The sequence below is a fragment of the Apium graveolens genome, chromosome 11, assembly GCF_009905375.1.
Source record: "Apium graveolens cultivar Ventura chromosome 11, ASM990537v1, whole genome shotgun sequence".
In the NCBI taxonomy this organism is placed as follows: Eukaryota; Viridiplantae; Streptophyta; class Magnoliopsida; order Apiales; family Apiaceae; genus Apium; species Apium graveolens.
Genome location: NC_133657.1, coordinates 68,008,511 through 68,026,114, shown reverse-complemented (window position 1 = coordinate 68,026,114; position 17,604 = coordinate 68,008,511). Strand labels below are relative to the sequence as shown.

General features: G+C 38.1%; 1 protein-coding gene across 1 annotated transcript; it reads left to right on the top strand.

Annotated features, from left to right (window-relative positions):
• Positions 1-14,143: 14,143 nt before the first annotated feature.
• On the top strand, positions 14,144-17,380 carry LOC141695578 (uncharacterized). Its single transcript, XM_074499816.1, has 4 exons — positions 14,144-14,392; positions 14,819-15,244; positions 15,542-16,004; positions 16,185-17,380. The coding sequence occupies exons 1-4, from the start codon at positions 14,144-14,146 to the stop codon at positions 17,378-17,380; spliced, it is 2,334 nt and encodes a 777-aa protein (XP_074355917.1).
• The last annotated feature ends 224 nt before the right edge of the window (positions 17,381-17,604 follow it).

The window sequence follows — 17,604 nt, the reverse complement described above, 5'->3', positions numbered from 1 at the left end:
TGGTTCTTTCTGCTCAGTTCCTGAATCTGAATCCTCAAAATTTAACTTCTCCGGAATATCAAGAACTTCGTCTGTCTCCTCAGCTGTATCTAAAGTCCTCTTGCGAGCACGAGAACGAGTTTGCATAAACGCTTGATAAAGTACCTGAAACACAACCGAAAAGAGTAAGTAACTACTACGTCCTAATCACTGAGTCCTAATGACCAATGATGGTAAGTACATAAAATAAACAAATACGCCGAGTCCCCAGCAGCGGCGCCAAAAACTTGTTAGGGCGAAAATACACGCTAATATTCACGCAAGTATACGCGTTCGCAAGTAATATAGAATACTTTCTAGTTCGTTCCCTCAGAGACTCAGACTAAATTATTGTCTAATTAAACTCACTCACCAATGTATGATTACTTCTCAATGTTAAGATAATAACACTTAAAATTGTTGATTAAATATTAACTATAATTAACTACTTAATTAACCACTTAACTAACACTTCAATTTATCAATAATAAAACACTCATGAGATCACAACTTCATTATTACTTCCTTCTATAGCCATTGTTATTACCTTTAGCATGTGACAGTGATGATATTAATCGAATAACACGAAACTGATAAAAGCCAACTTTCATTGTACTAATACCATTCTACCAAACATCCACAATTAAGATAGAAGTTGAATAGTCATCAATTATGTTGAGTTCCTATATGTCTACAGAAATTGACAACACAATGAATTAAGCACAAGTTATTCCTTTTGATTATATAGGGCAAATAAAATTGTTAGAGTTACCCACTAATCATGCTCAACGTACATGAACCTATGCTAGCATGGCAAGTTCTAAATCTCAAGATCCACCGTCACTTCACCAGAGATTAACACCCTATCTTATATGTTCGCGACGCACATAAGACGAATACGCACAACCAATACTAGATATCATGCAATCATCACACACTAAAGTATTAAACAATTAACTAAAGAATTCCATAATAAATCCGTTGCAACCCCATGATCACGATTAGCCCATAATAGTACTTATCGCCATCATGGGTTCATATGAAATCATGACAAACAAACACAAGAAAATAATAACTAAACTAATTATATTAAAACAGAGTACGTCACAAGAGTAAATAAGTCAAAGCAAGAAAACTAGCATCCAACGTTACAATGAAACAAGAATCACAAGAATATATGCTTCCTCTTCGTTGCGGTGTGCTAAATCGGTCTTCTTCCTTATCTCCTTTGCTTCTTGCGTAAAACACAATCTAAAACATAATCTCCTTAATACTCTCTGCGAAAACGTCTCAAATCTACCTATATAATAGTCCCATAAAACTCAGATTACATAGAAGTTGGAAGCCAACCAGAAGTAGAAGTCTAAAATAATTTATCTTTTTCCCCGACCTTGCGCGGCCGCTCAGCATAGCTGCGCGGGCGCGCAGGCCTCCACTGGAAAAAATCCAAGTTTGCTCCGCTTCTTCGCCGTAATCTGCCCATTCCTTTCCTCTCGCAATGGTGAACACATGCCAAGGCTTATTCTTGATGATTCCTCTCCCGAAATACAACTAATACCCTGAAATGCATAAACACTAGAAAAACGCATCAAATACACAAAATACTTGATTTCAAGACACCAATTTAAGCCATTTTAAGATGTTCTAAGTGGTGTAAAATGCCACTTATCAGAGATAGACACTAACCACTGACATATGGCTATTGGATCAGTATCCTCTCCTAACACATGTAAAGGCAATTGGTCCATTAAAGAACCTTGAACAATCGAATCTGACTGTAAAATGGTCGAAACTCTTGTTTCCGTAAACTTTTCCTCTGTACGTGTACCCTACCCTTGTGCATCAAGAATTTTGTATGTTTGAGGTGGTGACACTACGTTGGATACCCTTGCCGACAGGCGAATTTCAATAGATGCACCCTGTTGAGAGGATGAATCTAGTAACTATTTTTGTGCCTTTTCAACCATTACATCTTTTTGAGAAGATGTATGGGGGCTAGCAGTTGTCCCAGTTTTGATATATCTCAACTTTGTAGGAGACAGAGCTGTTGGGTTGACTTCAGAACCTTCCTTATATGGTGCACTAAGGCACTATCTCCCTCACGCTCATTCATACTTCATTTTAGGGGTAAGAGACTGTTGGTTGGTTCTATTTCTTTGTTTGTCTTTACAGTCTGGGATAGAAGTTGTGGGTTTTCAACCTCATGACTATCAAATGAAAGAATGCCATTGGAGGCTGACCTGCATCACAGAGCATATGGCAATATAGAGATAAAATGCATTTAAGATCTATAATGAATGAAATTCATGCATTTAATCTTTTGAGAGAAATGATGTACAATAGTGATTTCACAAAGATTTTAATGAACTAAGCAATCACTATTGTAGAAAGAAGTTTGATTTTCTCCTAAAACTATTCGAGTGCACAAGTCTGTTTTTATGCCTAAAAAGATAAATGATTTGATAAGACACAGACTGATGACCCAGCAGTATTAAGAAGAGAAATAAAGATTTTATCTTTCAATTTGAATTAGTTTTTGTAAAAGCATTGATCACTTAGTGTAAAGTCTAAGCAATTCCCATTCATATTAAAAGCTCCATAATCTATCTTCATAAGATTATAATCAACAAAATTGTTTATTGATAAATATCCTTAATAAGACTGACTATGTTGTTGATTTCAAATTATAGTGAATCTTTCAGATATAGCAACTCATATAAATTCACTAGAACTTAAAATCTCACAATTATCTGCAACAAAATATTAACAATATATCATTGACTGATACTTGTCAAGTACTTTAGATACCAATAATTATGTTGCATCTTATTTTAATATTAAAATGAGATGTCAATGAATTAAATACCAATTATCTATCAAATAGACATTAACATTCAATTTCATATATCATACAATTGTTAACTCCTAACAACTGTAATATCTCAAACAATATTGGTTCGATAAATAAAGCAACATTAACCAACATTGACCTGTTTGTAATCTTAGAAAAATATTCTAAGTTCCATATACTTTGATCCATTGAGTATTGCATCTATTATCAAAGCGTTAAGGAATTTGCAAATAAGTATAAAATTTATTCTAACTTGACAACATATGGTTACTTATAATAAAGCATCAAACATTTTAACCATAGTTGTACTTAAGAAAAAATTCCACACTTTCTATATTAGTATAAGTGACTGAAGATAAACATTGATTACTTAGAGGAGTTCTAAGTAATGTCATAAATACTAATACCTCACAATTAGTTCATAGTTAAAATCTTAACTAAATATCATTAACTGATATAAGTTAAAAATTTACACACAACTAATCATGCTACAATCATATTCTGATTTCAGTGAATTTTTGAGATAAAAGTATTGCTAAATTCACTAAAACCAAAATCTCATAATTAACTTATAACACATAAGTTACAATCAATATACTAGATATCAATTGTTGACAAATTTAGTTATAATCAATCATGATGCTTATTTATTTTAAGTTAGTTTGAATTATGGGGCAAATAAAATCATTGAATTGCTTCAAATTCCATAATCCAAACAACCCAAAATAAATATTAAATAAATAAATACAAAATATCTATGAGGTAGATATTAGCACTTAAATATTTGTATAATTATCCTTGAATAATCACCAATATGATATATGACTTATATATATGGTAATCACTCTCTGGATAATTAGTAATTTTAGAACTACTTTCTAAGCATATGAAATATTGAGAGTTTTATACACATGACTTAGAAAATACTTCAACTTTCAATATCTGTGATTTTAGAAATAAACATTGATTACTTAGAACAAAAATTCTAAATAATATCACTAATACTAAAAGTATCACAATTATTCGTACATGATACAAATAACTATGCTGCATATTATTTTAACATAGTTTAAATTATGAGATTGATATAGAATGGAATTGTCTACAGTAGTAATTTTAAATCAATTAAAATAATATTCAAACTTAATGCTGTAATACTTAACTACCACAAATGTATATGACATTGTAATCATGATAATCAAGATAGTAGCATTAAGTACGAGGTACTGGATTACTGATAAATTCACAAGTTCTTTAAATATTGAAGATTTAATACTTGTGAACTTATATTAAGAATTCCTTACAAATGGAATTTCCAACCAATATGCAATGAATGGTGTCCCACACTTGTAAACCAGTCTTGAAAATTAACTTTAACAAGTGATTTTATAAGTGTTTCTGCAAGTGACTCTTTGACTAAAAGATATGCTCTCGAAATAAATGATACCTGGTGTGAAGGTGCCTTGTCATAGAGTGTTCCACGGAGTTGTTGGATTTAAAGTTGTTTCTCATCATAACAGGAAATCAATCTTCTTCCTTGAAGTTGACAGCTTCCTGAGATGCTTCTCATGTTACTTAGGTTGACAGCTTCAGAGACGCTTCTCATGTCTTCCTTAAAACCTGCATAATCTGTATCTATATAGCCAAATATGTTAAGCATAATATCTTTAGGGTACTTTACTCCAAGAGTTGATAGTCCCTTAAGATATCTAATAATATTGTTAATAGCTATAAGATTGGATTCTCTAGGATCCACTTGGAGCCTTGCACTTTGGCATCTTGAGAATATTACATGTTGTATATTAGCATTTGAGTAAAAGAGTAAGCTTGTCATACCTCTATAGCTTGTCATTGTTACCTTTGTTGCACTAATCAAGCTTAAGTGGTTCTTGTTGGTAAGTAGTCTTGACATGTTCGGAATCTTCCAAATTTTGCATCTTCAAAAGATCCTTAACTTACTTGTATTGCGATCATTCTTTTGGTTTACTTGTGCTCCTAAAATAATTGTTCTTTTGGCATGCTTATAGTAATTCCAAATAGAATTGCAACCTTTCCAACACACTCCTCAATACCTACTCTGCAATTACTTAGCAAATAATCTTGCACAAGTTTTTGTTAGTAGACCAACATATAACATTATCATTATATCACTGCACATATAAAAACAATATGTTTGTGCCTAGTGATAAGAGAGTTATTAGTATAATGACTCTACTAGTTTATATTAAACTTGTAACTTCGGTTAGAGTGCCATACCATGTCCTTGACGATTGCTTGAGTAGTATAATAGTTCATACTAACCTGAAGTAAGCTTGTGAAGAAGAGATATACATAGTCCAATAGATCTGCAACTGTAAAGTCCATGAACTGTAGTGCATTGACTTCCTCTTTTGACTCACCAACCAGGAGTGCACTTGTACACATCTACTAGAGTCCAATTCCAAGTGTAATGTGCATCAGGTGCCTGATATGTCGTAATACCCTCAAGTCTCGTCGTTGGTGCTATTTGTTAAATACTGCTTCCTGATAATAGCCTAGCATCCAGTTTGGCCTTGTCCCTCGTAATAATGCCATTATCATCCAGTTTGACTTCTGGTTATCCTTGTACCAATTACAATATTGTCATTTAGTTTGGATACCAGCTTCCCTACAATCTGCTTGCTGACTGATTGAGTTCATCTTGCTTTGCAATCATCCAATCAATCCGGATCTATCAGAGCTTCTGTACCTTTCTTAGTTTCTTCTTCAGATAGAAAACTAGAGAAATAATTATTCGCACTCAGTAGCCCTGCTAATCATTACTCCACCATATGGATCACTTAAGAACTAGACTCTGGGAATAGACTTGACATCAAACCCTTTGTCTCAGCAGATATGTTCTTGTAGTGTCCTCTTGATTTTCAATGTGGTGTTGTTTCTGACTAGTTGATCCTTTTTTTGCTCCCCTTAAGCTGTTGCTGGGATTTCCTAAAAATCCTTACCCTTGCTGACTGGCTTCATCGAAATAATGGGTTGTGTTATACACTGCCATTCCATTGCTTGGATATCAATCATCAATACCATTAATTTATCCGTTAACAGCTTGGAGCATGAAGTTGTTGAACTGTGCACTTAGACTTTCTATCATCTTCTATTGATCAACCACAAATGCCCTGTAGGTTGTAGACTCCACTGAGTAGCCATGGAAAATATCCTAACTAGTCTTAGCTATAAATGTTAAGATCTCCAAACAACTGAAAACATTTAATTGTTTGCTTCTGTTGGCTATTAACTCATTAGTGGTCTTCATGTATACATGAAGATCAAGGCCTGATCTTACTTGTAGCAAACTGTATTGACTGCTCCAGCCCTTTGGTATTTAGAAGGTCTTGATTAGCTTGATATTTCCCTTGTATCTTTAATCAAGTTTCGGTTCTTCCTTTGTACAACTCCATCATGAAACGGAGCTCCTAGTGCTGAATATGTCTCAAAATATTCTTGTTGTTACAGATGTTAATTAGAACTGCTTCTTAAATTCAGTCCCATTATCTGACCACAAGATCATCTCTTTTACAGTTGCTTCCAGCTTGATCTTCTAATACGATTAATCACCATCTGTGATGTAATGTCTTGAGAATGTACGAACAACAACTTTGTTTAATAAGAGTAGTCAACCACCATCACTCAGGTATATCTTTACTTTGATGTGATGTTGTTTTTGACTTCTCTTTCTGACATGCCTCACATTTATCATCTTCGATGAGGCAGCCCTCTCACTAATCCCTTTTTACAAAAGAGTTCCTTGAGTTGATGTTCAAGGGTGAGAGCTTCTAATTCCATAGCTAAAATTTTGTCAGATGAAGCTTTATAGTAGAAACCATTGACTTCACCTTTCCTGATAGTCTAGCCACGAGCATATCCTTTCCTTACTCTAAGAAGAGCAAGCTTCTCAACCTTCCCGTTTCAGATGAGACACTAATCCTTCATTGAATTGACATATTGTCCTTTGATGCATAACTGTCTGATAAGAGGATTTGTGCCTTGATTCTCCAGCAAGGAAGTTGCTTCAACTGTTATCAGTGACTCCAATGATTAGTTGTTATCAGTGATATCAATTGTTGAATCCATGATGACATCCCTTTTTCTGTATAGCTTGTCCCGTAATGAAACATTTGCTATCATCTCCAAAGATTACCGACATAATAGATTTTGTTTATCACATTTGATTGTGAGGCTCTTTCTTTGATCATATGCCTTGAGTATGAATTACCAAGAATACATATGAATCAATTGACATGTTATGTCCTGCACTCACAAATGGAATAACAGTTCTTGGTACCCAACTTATCAGTTTGGGTCCAGATGGATTAGAGATTTTACCATAAGCAGAGATAATAACATCTACAATATTATCATGTTAATTCTTATTTTTGACTAACCGTTTTCTCCATTTTAATACCCTTGACATATTTTTCTCTAGGTTAGGGGAAAATGATTCCAACCTTACATAAGGAGGACTAGCAGTCTTTGCCCTATTGAAATCCTAAACATGTTTTCTACAATTAATGCAAGTACTAAGAGATGCATTCATGACATAAATATAAGCAAACATTGAAATAGGAGTACATCGCATTCATTCAGAAACATTACGCATAACGATTAAGCAATGCAGGCATGATATGTAACAAACAGAATTATTATATAAATCACTAATTCTATCTAGTCCAATCCTGTTGATGTATCTCATCTAGCTGTCTCAATCCAAATATAAACCAATACATCTTAACAAACAATTCAGATCAAATGAATAAATCACATTGTAATAAGATGCAGGAGATAAGCATAAACAAAGGTCTTATATGCTGGAAAACATATATCTCACTAAAGCAATTAATCATGTTCAACAAATATTCAAAAACATATTTAAGATCATCTAAAGTAACATGCACAAGTTAAACATCAATCCTAGTTACCAGAAAAATAATCTACTGAACTAGTTCAACATTATCTATGTGTGATGCTATCATGCTTGTGCGAGTGTTAAACATTTAAACACCAAGATCTTATCATGCATTGAATATTGAGAATAAGATATTGCAGTGGTTCAAGATTGAAACCTGAGATATGTGAGTTGGACCATCTTCAGAGATTGTTGTGAAAGCAAGATATTTATGATTCTCGTCATCTGATCCATCCCAACTCTTTCCCGTGCACTATAAGTTTTGACTGGCTGCTTCCCTAAGAAAACATTCCACCTTTGTCTCAACTCTTCAGCTGAATCCCTACTCATCCTTGTTTGTCAAGCTTCTTGTTCTGTTGTAGCAAAACCCTTGATAGTTACTTGATACATATTGCTTGTCAAACCTGTAGCTATCAAATCTTGTTTATGTCCCAACCTCAGTCTGTAATCACCTCTTGAACTGAATCTGTAAGAATTTCTGCTTCGGAATAGATAGGCCCGACGTCCAGTCCCTCAAGTACTTCTACCTGAGCTTCTTCTGATTCAACTATCAGTGACTCCTACATTCTGTCCCGAGGTTCCAATTTTACTGCATGTAACTGAGATATCTGTATGTCCCCACTATTCTCTCTGACCTCCATAATTCCTGCTTGTTTGATCTAATTGATTCCCGGATAAATATAGCATTGGTACAAACTACCGTGTGACTCTATAATCTGGAATCAAAGAGTTGTCTTAAATTCTCCGAGAAAAATTGTACCTGTAGAAATTTCAATCATTCCCTGCGTCTGAAAACCCAGTGGTATCCTATGGAGTAAGTCTTTGAGGAAGTTTCACAATTTTCGTCTGTAGGTCTTGAAATCAGTTCCTTCGGTGTAAGAAAACCATTATTTTCAATTTTCGTATTCGGGAATTCTACGTCTGAATAGCATATATCTTCGTTTTCTTCAAAAGATTAAAATCCACTTTAAAAGCTTGGAGGAATCCTGAGTCTACCAATTTTTGAATACCCTTAATTTAATATTTAAGAGAAATTTAAATTTCCAATATTTTTAATTTTCTTAGAAAATAAATTTAATCAAAAATAAATATTTACATAAAATCTAATTTTCAAGAATTTCGAATTTAAGAAAAAATTAAATTTAAGAATTTTAAATTTTATGAAAAAATAAATAATTCAGAAAAGAAAAATTAGGGCAACAAAAATGTTGAGTAACTCCTCTGGCGACCACAGGTGTATGGCGAATACTTTGCATCCGTGCGCCGACTTTTACTTGGAAAATAAATTTGTGTGGCGACACCAAGCTGTTCTATTTGCACTAAATTTTATGGAAAAATAAATAATTCAGAAAAGAAAAATTAGGGCAACAAAAATGTTGAGTAACTCCTCTGGCGACCACAGGTGTATGGCGACTACTTTGCATCCGTGAGCCGACTTTTACTTGGAAAAGAAATTTGTGTGGTGACACCAAGCTGTTCTATTTGCACTCTACACTGAGCTCACGAGTTATTAAATAAATCCAGCTGTGGCGACCAGGGCGACTACAGGAATTCCTGCTCTGGGGCGAAGTATGCACTGGACAGCCAGGAGACGTGTTTGTGTTGCGTTTAAGGCTGCCATTTACCGAAGCAAAGCAATCCAATTTCCTATATTTGCTAAATTCGTACTTCTTCCAGGTAGGTCTCGCATGCTGCTTTGTTTAATTTCCCGCGCATGTATAAAATAAGCAGGGCTGCCATTTTTATTTCCATGTGTAGAGTTATTAAACCAAGCCAATATTTAATTGTACATCCCTGAAGCAATAGATTGTGTATACATCTGAACTGGCAGCAAATAAACTAAGAACAGGCAGCCATAAATACTAATAAAAATAAATTCAAATTAAAAACTTTTATTTACTAAAATTTAAGTAGTAAATTAATTTAGTTAAATTTATAAAATAAATTTATTTGAATTAAGTTCATATAATAAACTTATTTAAATTAAATTTCTAACATAAATTTTCTAAATCAAATTTACAAAATAAATTTATGTAAATGAAAAATTAATAAAATGAATTATTTTTAAGGATCCTGATTTGTGTATCAATCAGTCAGCTCTTATACCAATTGTTAGGTCCCGAATTATCGTAGAAGGGGGGGGGTTGAATACGATAATCACTAAATTAAAAATTCTTTCGAATCTTTAGCGGATATAGATTTAGTGCTCGGTTAGTGGTTCCGTGTTCTTGAGAGGAATAGTGTTTGGAATGATAAAAACAAGGAAGACAAGATATTCGGGGAAATATATATTCGTATATAAATCCTCGAGGATAAATAAATTAACCGGCTACAATCTAAGAACAACAAAGTTCCTAACTCCTACAAAGATTTACAAATCAAATAATATACAATGATATAGCTTTTGTTTGTCTAAGGATTTAATTACCAGGTAACGATTATGATGCCCCTAAGAATATACAAGAATTAAATAGGGCATTATAACGTTACTCCGGTGAGAAGTTAAACGGATATACAAAAAGCTTGAGCTTCTTTGTAAATCTTTTCCGCAATCTTCAGCTCTTTTTGGGAGAGAAGAAGATGAACAAAACACTTTCAATTAATTGATCTGATCTGCTGCTATGTAGACTTAATATCCAATAATGTGTGGCTGACGAGAGAAGAGAGCTCTCTGGCGATCAACTATAACTCCTCTAAGGCGACCAAGGGATACAGGGTGAGCTCTTGTTACTTACTTTATTCTGCATGCATGTGACGACCAGTACAAGTACAATACTTAAACAAAATAGACACCACACATCTGTGGCGAACAGGGGGCAAGATCCTGTGGCGACCATGCATTCACTAGTACATATTTATATACTCTTTTATAAACCAAAAACTAAACAAACGTTTGTTTGTTTATTATTTTATTCTTTTTCTTTTCTTTTTCTCTTTTTTTTTTGATTTTCCTTTTTGTTTTCTTTTTATATTTTCTTTTTCTTTTCTCCTTTTTTTCTTTTTTTTTGTTTCTTTTCTTTTTAAGTTTAAATTGTAATTAAATTAATTTATAAAATTATCTTAAATATAACTTATATAAATAAACTAATTTAGATTTATAAAATAAACTTATTTAAACTTTATAAGATAAATTATTTTAAGTTTATTAAATAAATTATATTAAAGTCACTAAATAAATTTATTTAATTTAACAATAAAACTTTGAGCTTCGCCATTCCCTGAGTTGTTTAGCTGTATACCCCGCGCACCTCTTCTCGTACTTCAACAGATAAACGTTCAATCCAAGTACGTTTCTCAACTTAACAATTCTTCTAATAATAATACCCAGATTCCTTTCACGAGCTGTTGACGCCTAGTGCAACTGGTCTGGTTCACAAACGACTAACCCCGATTCGGGTCTTCGTATTATGGCCTTGATTAAATTGTTAAGCTTGCAACAATTTTATCGCTTCAGACACTGATTGTTAATAAACAACTGTACTTTCACTAGAATCCTTTCTGGTACTTTAGACAACGTCCTCATTGATAGTACATACTGATAGTACATACTGATAGTACATACTGATAGTACATACAGCTCCTGGGAGGCCTACTCCTAAGCGCCTAACTCCATACAGCTCCTGGGAGGCCTACTCCTAAGCGCCTAACTCCATACAGCTCCTGGGAGGCCTACTCCTAAGCTCTAACTCCATACAGCTCCTGGGAGACCTACTCCTAAGCTCATAACTCCATACAGCTCCTGGGAGGCCTACTCTTAAGCTCCTAACTCCATACAGCTCCGGGGAGGCCTACTCTTAGGCCCCTAACTCCACGCGGCTCTTGGGAGGAGTAGTCCCGCACGGCACCACTCCTAACAAGCTCAGTCCCGCAAGCAGAACCCTGATAAACCCCAGCACGTGAGACGTTGGCCCGAGTACGTGACGGGAACAACTGTCACACATCAATCATGGGAATAATCAGGACACGTGTCAGAGGATCCTCAGAACGTTCCTCGACCTATCCCGCGCCGACACGTGTAAAACATCCACTCCCGCCAGGTGTCCTCCGCTCCCAGAACCAATGGCTATGATTCAAAGGTACCAACCCTAAAACCCTATCCTTGGGCTATAAATAGCCCAAGAAGGTGAGGTTTTGGGGTTAATCATTCTTTCACACTCATATACACACACAACCACCTTACATTCATATTCATCCTCATCTTCCCAAAAAGCTAGTTCTTACTCTCACGCCGGAGGCGCCGCGGGACTCCAACCCCCCTTCCGGTGTTGTTTTGTAGGAACCCAACCACAGCTACACCTCTACAGTGGCGAAGGATCCAGGACGGCGTCGAAGGAGCAGCCCCGCCACCAGGAGTTATCATTTGGCGCTAGAAGGAGGGGTCTCAATCCTTGGGTCTCGGTGCCCCTGGATTCACCTTCATCAACAAACTCTTCAAAGAGTCCATTTATTCAAACTTGTAAGAACTCAAGCAACCAACCCTTTCCGTAAGCATGAATGTTGTTTATGTCGGCCACGTTTGTATGCGCTCGTTACTTTAGGCCACGTTTGTGTGAGCCTGTTTTGTTAATTAAGCCATGTTCGTGTGAGCTATCGTTAGTTTTAATCGTTATTGTTCTAGTTTGAATATAACTTTGCGTTGTACTTAATCGTTGAGTAGTCCCATAAAATCGTTTGAACTGCTCCCAGGAAGCTATTTGTTAGTATTTGTTGTTATTCTGGGTAGCTTTTACAGATTTCACGAAACAACCTTAGATTTATATTCTCGATAGCATACTGTTGTTATTTGTTGTTGGTATTGTTGAGAAATGGCAAGACCAGGAAAGAACACCTCTGGAAGACCATCTGCTAGTGCACAAGTCCAGGAGCCGGACTACTCCCAGGCCCTTGACCCAGGAGCCGAGAGAGAAACATTCCAGGAGCAACCACTACACACTCCCGTAGTGGAGAGAATTGTAAACACAAGGGATGCCAGGGCCCTCATAGAGCTCAATCAGTACAAGTACACAAATGTCCCGGTAGCCGAAGAGCACATGGCTAACCTCACAAGTGATGAACTAGCAGAAGCAATCAGACTATACAGACAGGAGCAGACCCGCCTCCAAGAAGAGGCAGAACTAGAGGAGGAGCCGGAGGAATCCGGGGACTCCCAGCAATCAAAGAGGTCTGTGTTCGACCGCATTGGAGCCAAGGGGAAGAAAAGCAAAAAAGATCAAGGCAAAAAAGAAGCAGAAGCTGCTAAACAGAGAAAGTTGGAAGAAGTCCGGGAGCAAATCAGGAAAGAAGAAGAAGCAAAGCTCGAGCTAAAAATCCAAAAGAGAATACAATTAGAAGAAGAGAAGCTGTTGACCAAGTCTAGGAGCAAAAGAACCCGGAGAGACCCTACTCCGGAGCTGATTTCTGATGATGAAGAAGAAGAGAAGCAGAAGGACCTAAAAGACATGATCTATGAATTACAGAGGAAGATGGACAGAGAATCAGGAGTGGAGATTGGAGAAACACTAACTCCTTTCAGCCACTCCTTAGAAGCTATCCCCCGGCAGCGGAACTTGAAGCATTACAACTTTGACTCCTTTGATGGTCTGGGAGACCCGGAGGAGCACTTGAACTACTTTGAGCAGATAGCGCAGATATACTACTACAATGACTTGACGAAATCAAGGTTCTTCGCTTCAACCCTTAAGGGAGGGGCCCAGAGATGGTTCAGCAGAATCCCCTCCCGCAGCATCCACTCCTGGAAGGAATTTCGAGCCTCTTTCCTTAGGAGATTTCGAGCGAACAAAACGCACGAAATGCACATGTGTCACCTGGAGACGATCCGGCAGCACGACAATGAGTCCCTCTCTGCATACATGCGCCGGTTCCAGGAAGCAATCAATAAAGTTTCAAATCTGGATGAAAGGGAAGCTTTAAGCATTTTTAGAAGAAATCTGGACCCAGAGCACAACGAAAGGTATATTGTGGAGCTAATCAATAAGGAGCCGCAAAGTCTGGCAGCAGCTTATTCCATGGCTGCAAGATTCATTAAGGAAACAGACGTGCTCCAGGCAATGAGAATGACCCGGAATGGAGGGTCTAGGAGTAAAAACACTGATGACCGACCGAAAGGGGGTTACCATCAGGACAAGAAATTCAAGCAAAGCAACCAAAGCCAAGAAAGACAAGCAAACCCGGTTTTCCAAAGACTTGGTCCTAAGCAGGAGTCAAACAGCGACCCAGGACCCGTGAAGCAATCTCGGGAGCCGAAGCAGGAGCCGGACTGGACTCCTCTTAACATGACCCGGGAGGAAATCTAGAAAGAAGTCAAAGACAAGCCTTTCTATTATCCTCCGAAGCCAATGCAAACTCCTCCGGAGAGCAGGCCCTACAATAGGCAGTATGATTATCACGAGACCCATGGCCACAAGACCGAGAATTGCTTATCACTCAAGTACTTCATTGAGGACCAAGTGAAAAAGGGAAATATGAACAAGTACTTAGTTCGGGACAACAGCAGAGGGGAAGCGCAGAAGAAAGGAAATAATGTAGTCAATGTGGTCCTAGGCGGATCATACTCCCCACCCCGGAACCCGGACTTCGGCGAAGAAGTACTTTCAATCCAATCACTCCCAGACCTGGTGATATCCTTCAGCAGCAAGGACTATGAAGGAGTCAACCCTCATCACAATGCAGCTTTGGTTGTCACTCTGGACATCTTTGATAATGAAGTAAGAAGAATGCTCATAGACAATGGCTCCTCAGTAAATATTCTCTTCAAGCACACAGTGGATAGAATGCAGTTAGGGAGCGTCCGCTCAAATGAATGTCGAGAAGACCCACTCTATGGCTTCGGCCACAACTTAGTCCCGATCCAAGGAACTTTGTATCTGCCAGTCATTTTTGGATCTGCTCCTAACCAAGTGACTCATGTCATCAAATTTTATGTGATCAACGCTCCTTCCTCATATAACGGAATCATCGGCAGATCAGCTCTAACCATGATACAAGCAATAACTTCAATCTCCCATCTCAAGATTAAGTTCCCAACCCCGACGGGAGTCGGAGAGATTAAAGGAGATTGCGGAGTTGCCGAAACATGCTACAACCAGGGGTTAATTATGGCAGAAACTCATCAAGATAACAAGAGGAAGGCTACGGTCCTTCGCAAGCAACAAAGCATGAAGAAGCACCGAACCCGGACAAGGGAAGAACCAAGCAGAACAAGTCCAGAAGAACTGGCAAGCAACCAAGTCATGGTAGTGGACAAGATAAATCGAGTCCTAGACCAACCTCGTCCTACCATGCAAGCAACCGAAGAACCTGAAAAAGGAAACAACTATCTAAAGAAGAACTCTGAAGCCCGGATTCATCAAATGATCTCAAACAAAGAGCAAGCAAAAATTGAAGCAGCAGTCGAAACAGAAGAAATCGAAGTAGATGAAACCAATTCAAGCAAAAAAGTGAGGATTGGGTCAGGACTCGAGGAGTCCTTCAAGGAGAGATTAGTATCCCTGCTCCGGGAGTATAAAGATGTTTTTGCCTGGAGTCCAAGGGACATGCCAGGACTACATGAGTCCATAACAATGCACAGCTTGGATGTCAACCCCAACAGAAAACCAGTAAAACAGAAGAGAAGAAACTTTGCTCCGGAGAGGCAGAAAGCCATTGACGAAGAAGTGGAAAAGCTACTCAAAGCAGGAATCATCAAAGAAATCAAATATCCGGAGTGGCTAGCTAATGTGGTTATGGTTAAGAAGTCCAACGGCAAATGGAGAATGTGCGTGGACTACACTGACCTAAATAATGCATGCCCGAAGGACCCGTATCCCCTTCCAAACATTGATCAGCTGATAGATGCCACCTCAGGACATGTAATGCTAAGTTTCATGGACGCCTTCTCCGGATACAACCAAATAAAGATGAGCCCGAAGGACATCCCTAAGACAGCATTCATAACTCACAGAGCAGTCTACGCTTATGTGATGCTACCCTTCGGCCTTACCAGCGCAGGATCCACTTACCAAAGAGCTATGAATAAGATATTCAAGTCCCAGATTGGGAAAAACTTGGAATGCTATGTCGATGACATGATTTCTAAATCAACAACCATACAAGGGTATGTGGAAGATCTGAAGGAATGCTTTGAAAATCTAAGGAAGAACCAACTCAAGCTAAACCCGGAGAAATGCACCTTCGGAGTAGGAGCAGGAAAGTTCCTAGGTTTCATGATCAGCAGCAGAGGCATAGAAGCCAATCCGGAGAAAATAAAAGCAATCCAGGAGATGAAAGCTCCCAGGACACAAAAAGATGTGCAGAAGCTAGCAGGATTACTAGCAGCACTCAGGAGATTTGTCTCAAGACTAGCAGAGAGGTGCTTACCTTTCTTTGATCTACTCAAAGGAGCAACCAACAAGAAAGAGGTAAACTGGAGCCCAGAGTGCCAGAAAGCATTCGAGGAAATCAAAACTTACCTCTCTCAGCCACCAGTCCTAACTAAAGCCAAGCCAGAAGAGCCTCTCTACTTATACTTATCAGCAGGAGCACAAGCCGTAGGAGCTGCCCTGATCAGGGAAGAAAATGGAACACAGCAACCAGTCTACTACGTAAGCCAAGTCCTAAAAGATGCAGAAACAAGATACCCAAGATTGGAGAAGTTTGCTTTTGCTTTGGTTACAACATCAAGAAAACTCAGACACTACTTCCAAGGGAGGGAGATCAGAGTAGTGACAAATCAACCACTAAGGAAGATACTCCACAAGCCAGATATCTCGGGAAGACTCGTTAATTGGGCTGTGGAATTGAGCCAGTTCAATCTAAGCTTCATTCCCAGGACTGCAATCAAAGCTCAAGCTCTTGCAGATTTCATAATCGAATGTAACTTCCCGGAAGAAGACCAACAAACAATGGACACGGATCAGGAGCCAAAAAAGGAAATTAGCCCGGGAGCCTGGACCTTAAAGGTAGATGGTTCTTCAACAACCGAGAGGTCAGGAGCCGGACTCATACTCAGGAGCCCAGAAGGATTCAAGATTCAGACAGCTATATCCTTCAATTTCCCAGCAACAAACAATCAAGCGGAGTATGAGGCGTTGATCGCAGGACTAAAGCTCTCCCGGACTCTAAGGGTCCAGGACTTGAAAATCTACAGCGACTCCCAGATAGTGGTCAAGCAAATAAATGGAGAATACATAGCAAAAGACCCTACTCTGGCGAAATACCAGGCACTGGTTCAGAGCTACTTAGCCTCAATCCCAAGCCACCAATTCACTCAGATATGCCGAGAAGAGAATGAAGAAGCGGATATCCTATCCAAATTAGTCCGGAATTCATCAGATCTGGACTGCTCAGTCTACTTCGAAGAACTCCACAAACCATCCATTGAATCCGGAGAGATCTTGGAAATAGAAAGCACTCAAAATTGGATGACTCCCTTCATAAAATACTTGGACAAAGGGGAGCTCCCGGAAGATAAAGGAAAAGCTCAAAGATTGAAAGCAAAAGCAGCCAAGTTCTTCCTCGAAGAAGGAGTACTCTACCGCAGGACCTTCTCATCTCCTACCCTGAAGTGCATTGACCCAGAAGAAGCAAAGTACTGATTGGCAGAAGTGCATGAAGGAATATGCGGAGACCACATGTCTGCAAAAGCCCTAGCCCATAAGATCATAAGACAAGGCTACTACTGGCCAACAATTCATCAGGATGCAATACAATTCGTCAAGAAGTGCAAGGAGTGCCAACTCTTCAGCAATGTATCCCGAATAAGCCCAGTCCTACCATCCTCAGTCCTGTCACCTATCCCCTTCGCTGTTTGGGGTATTGA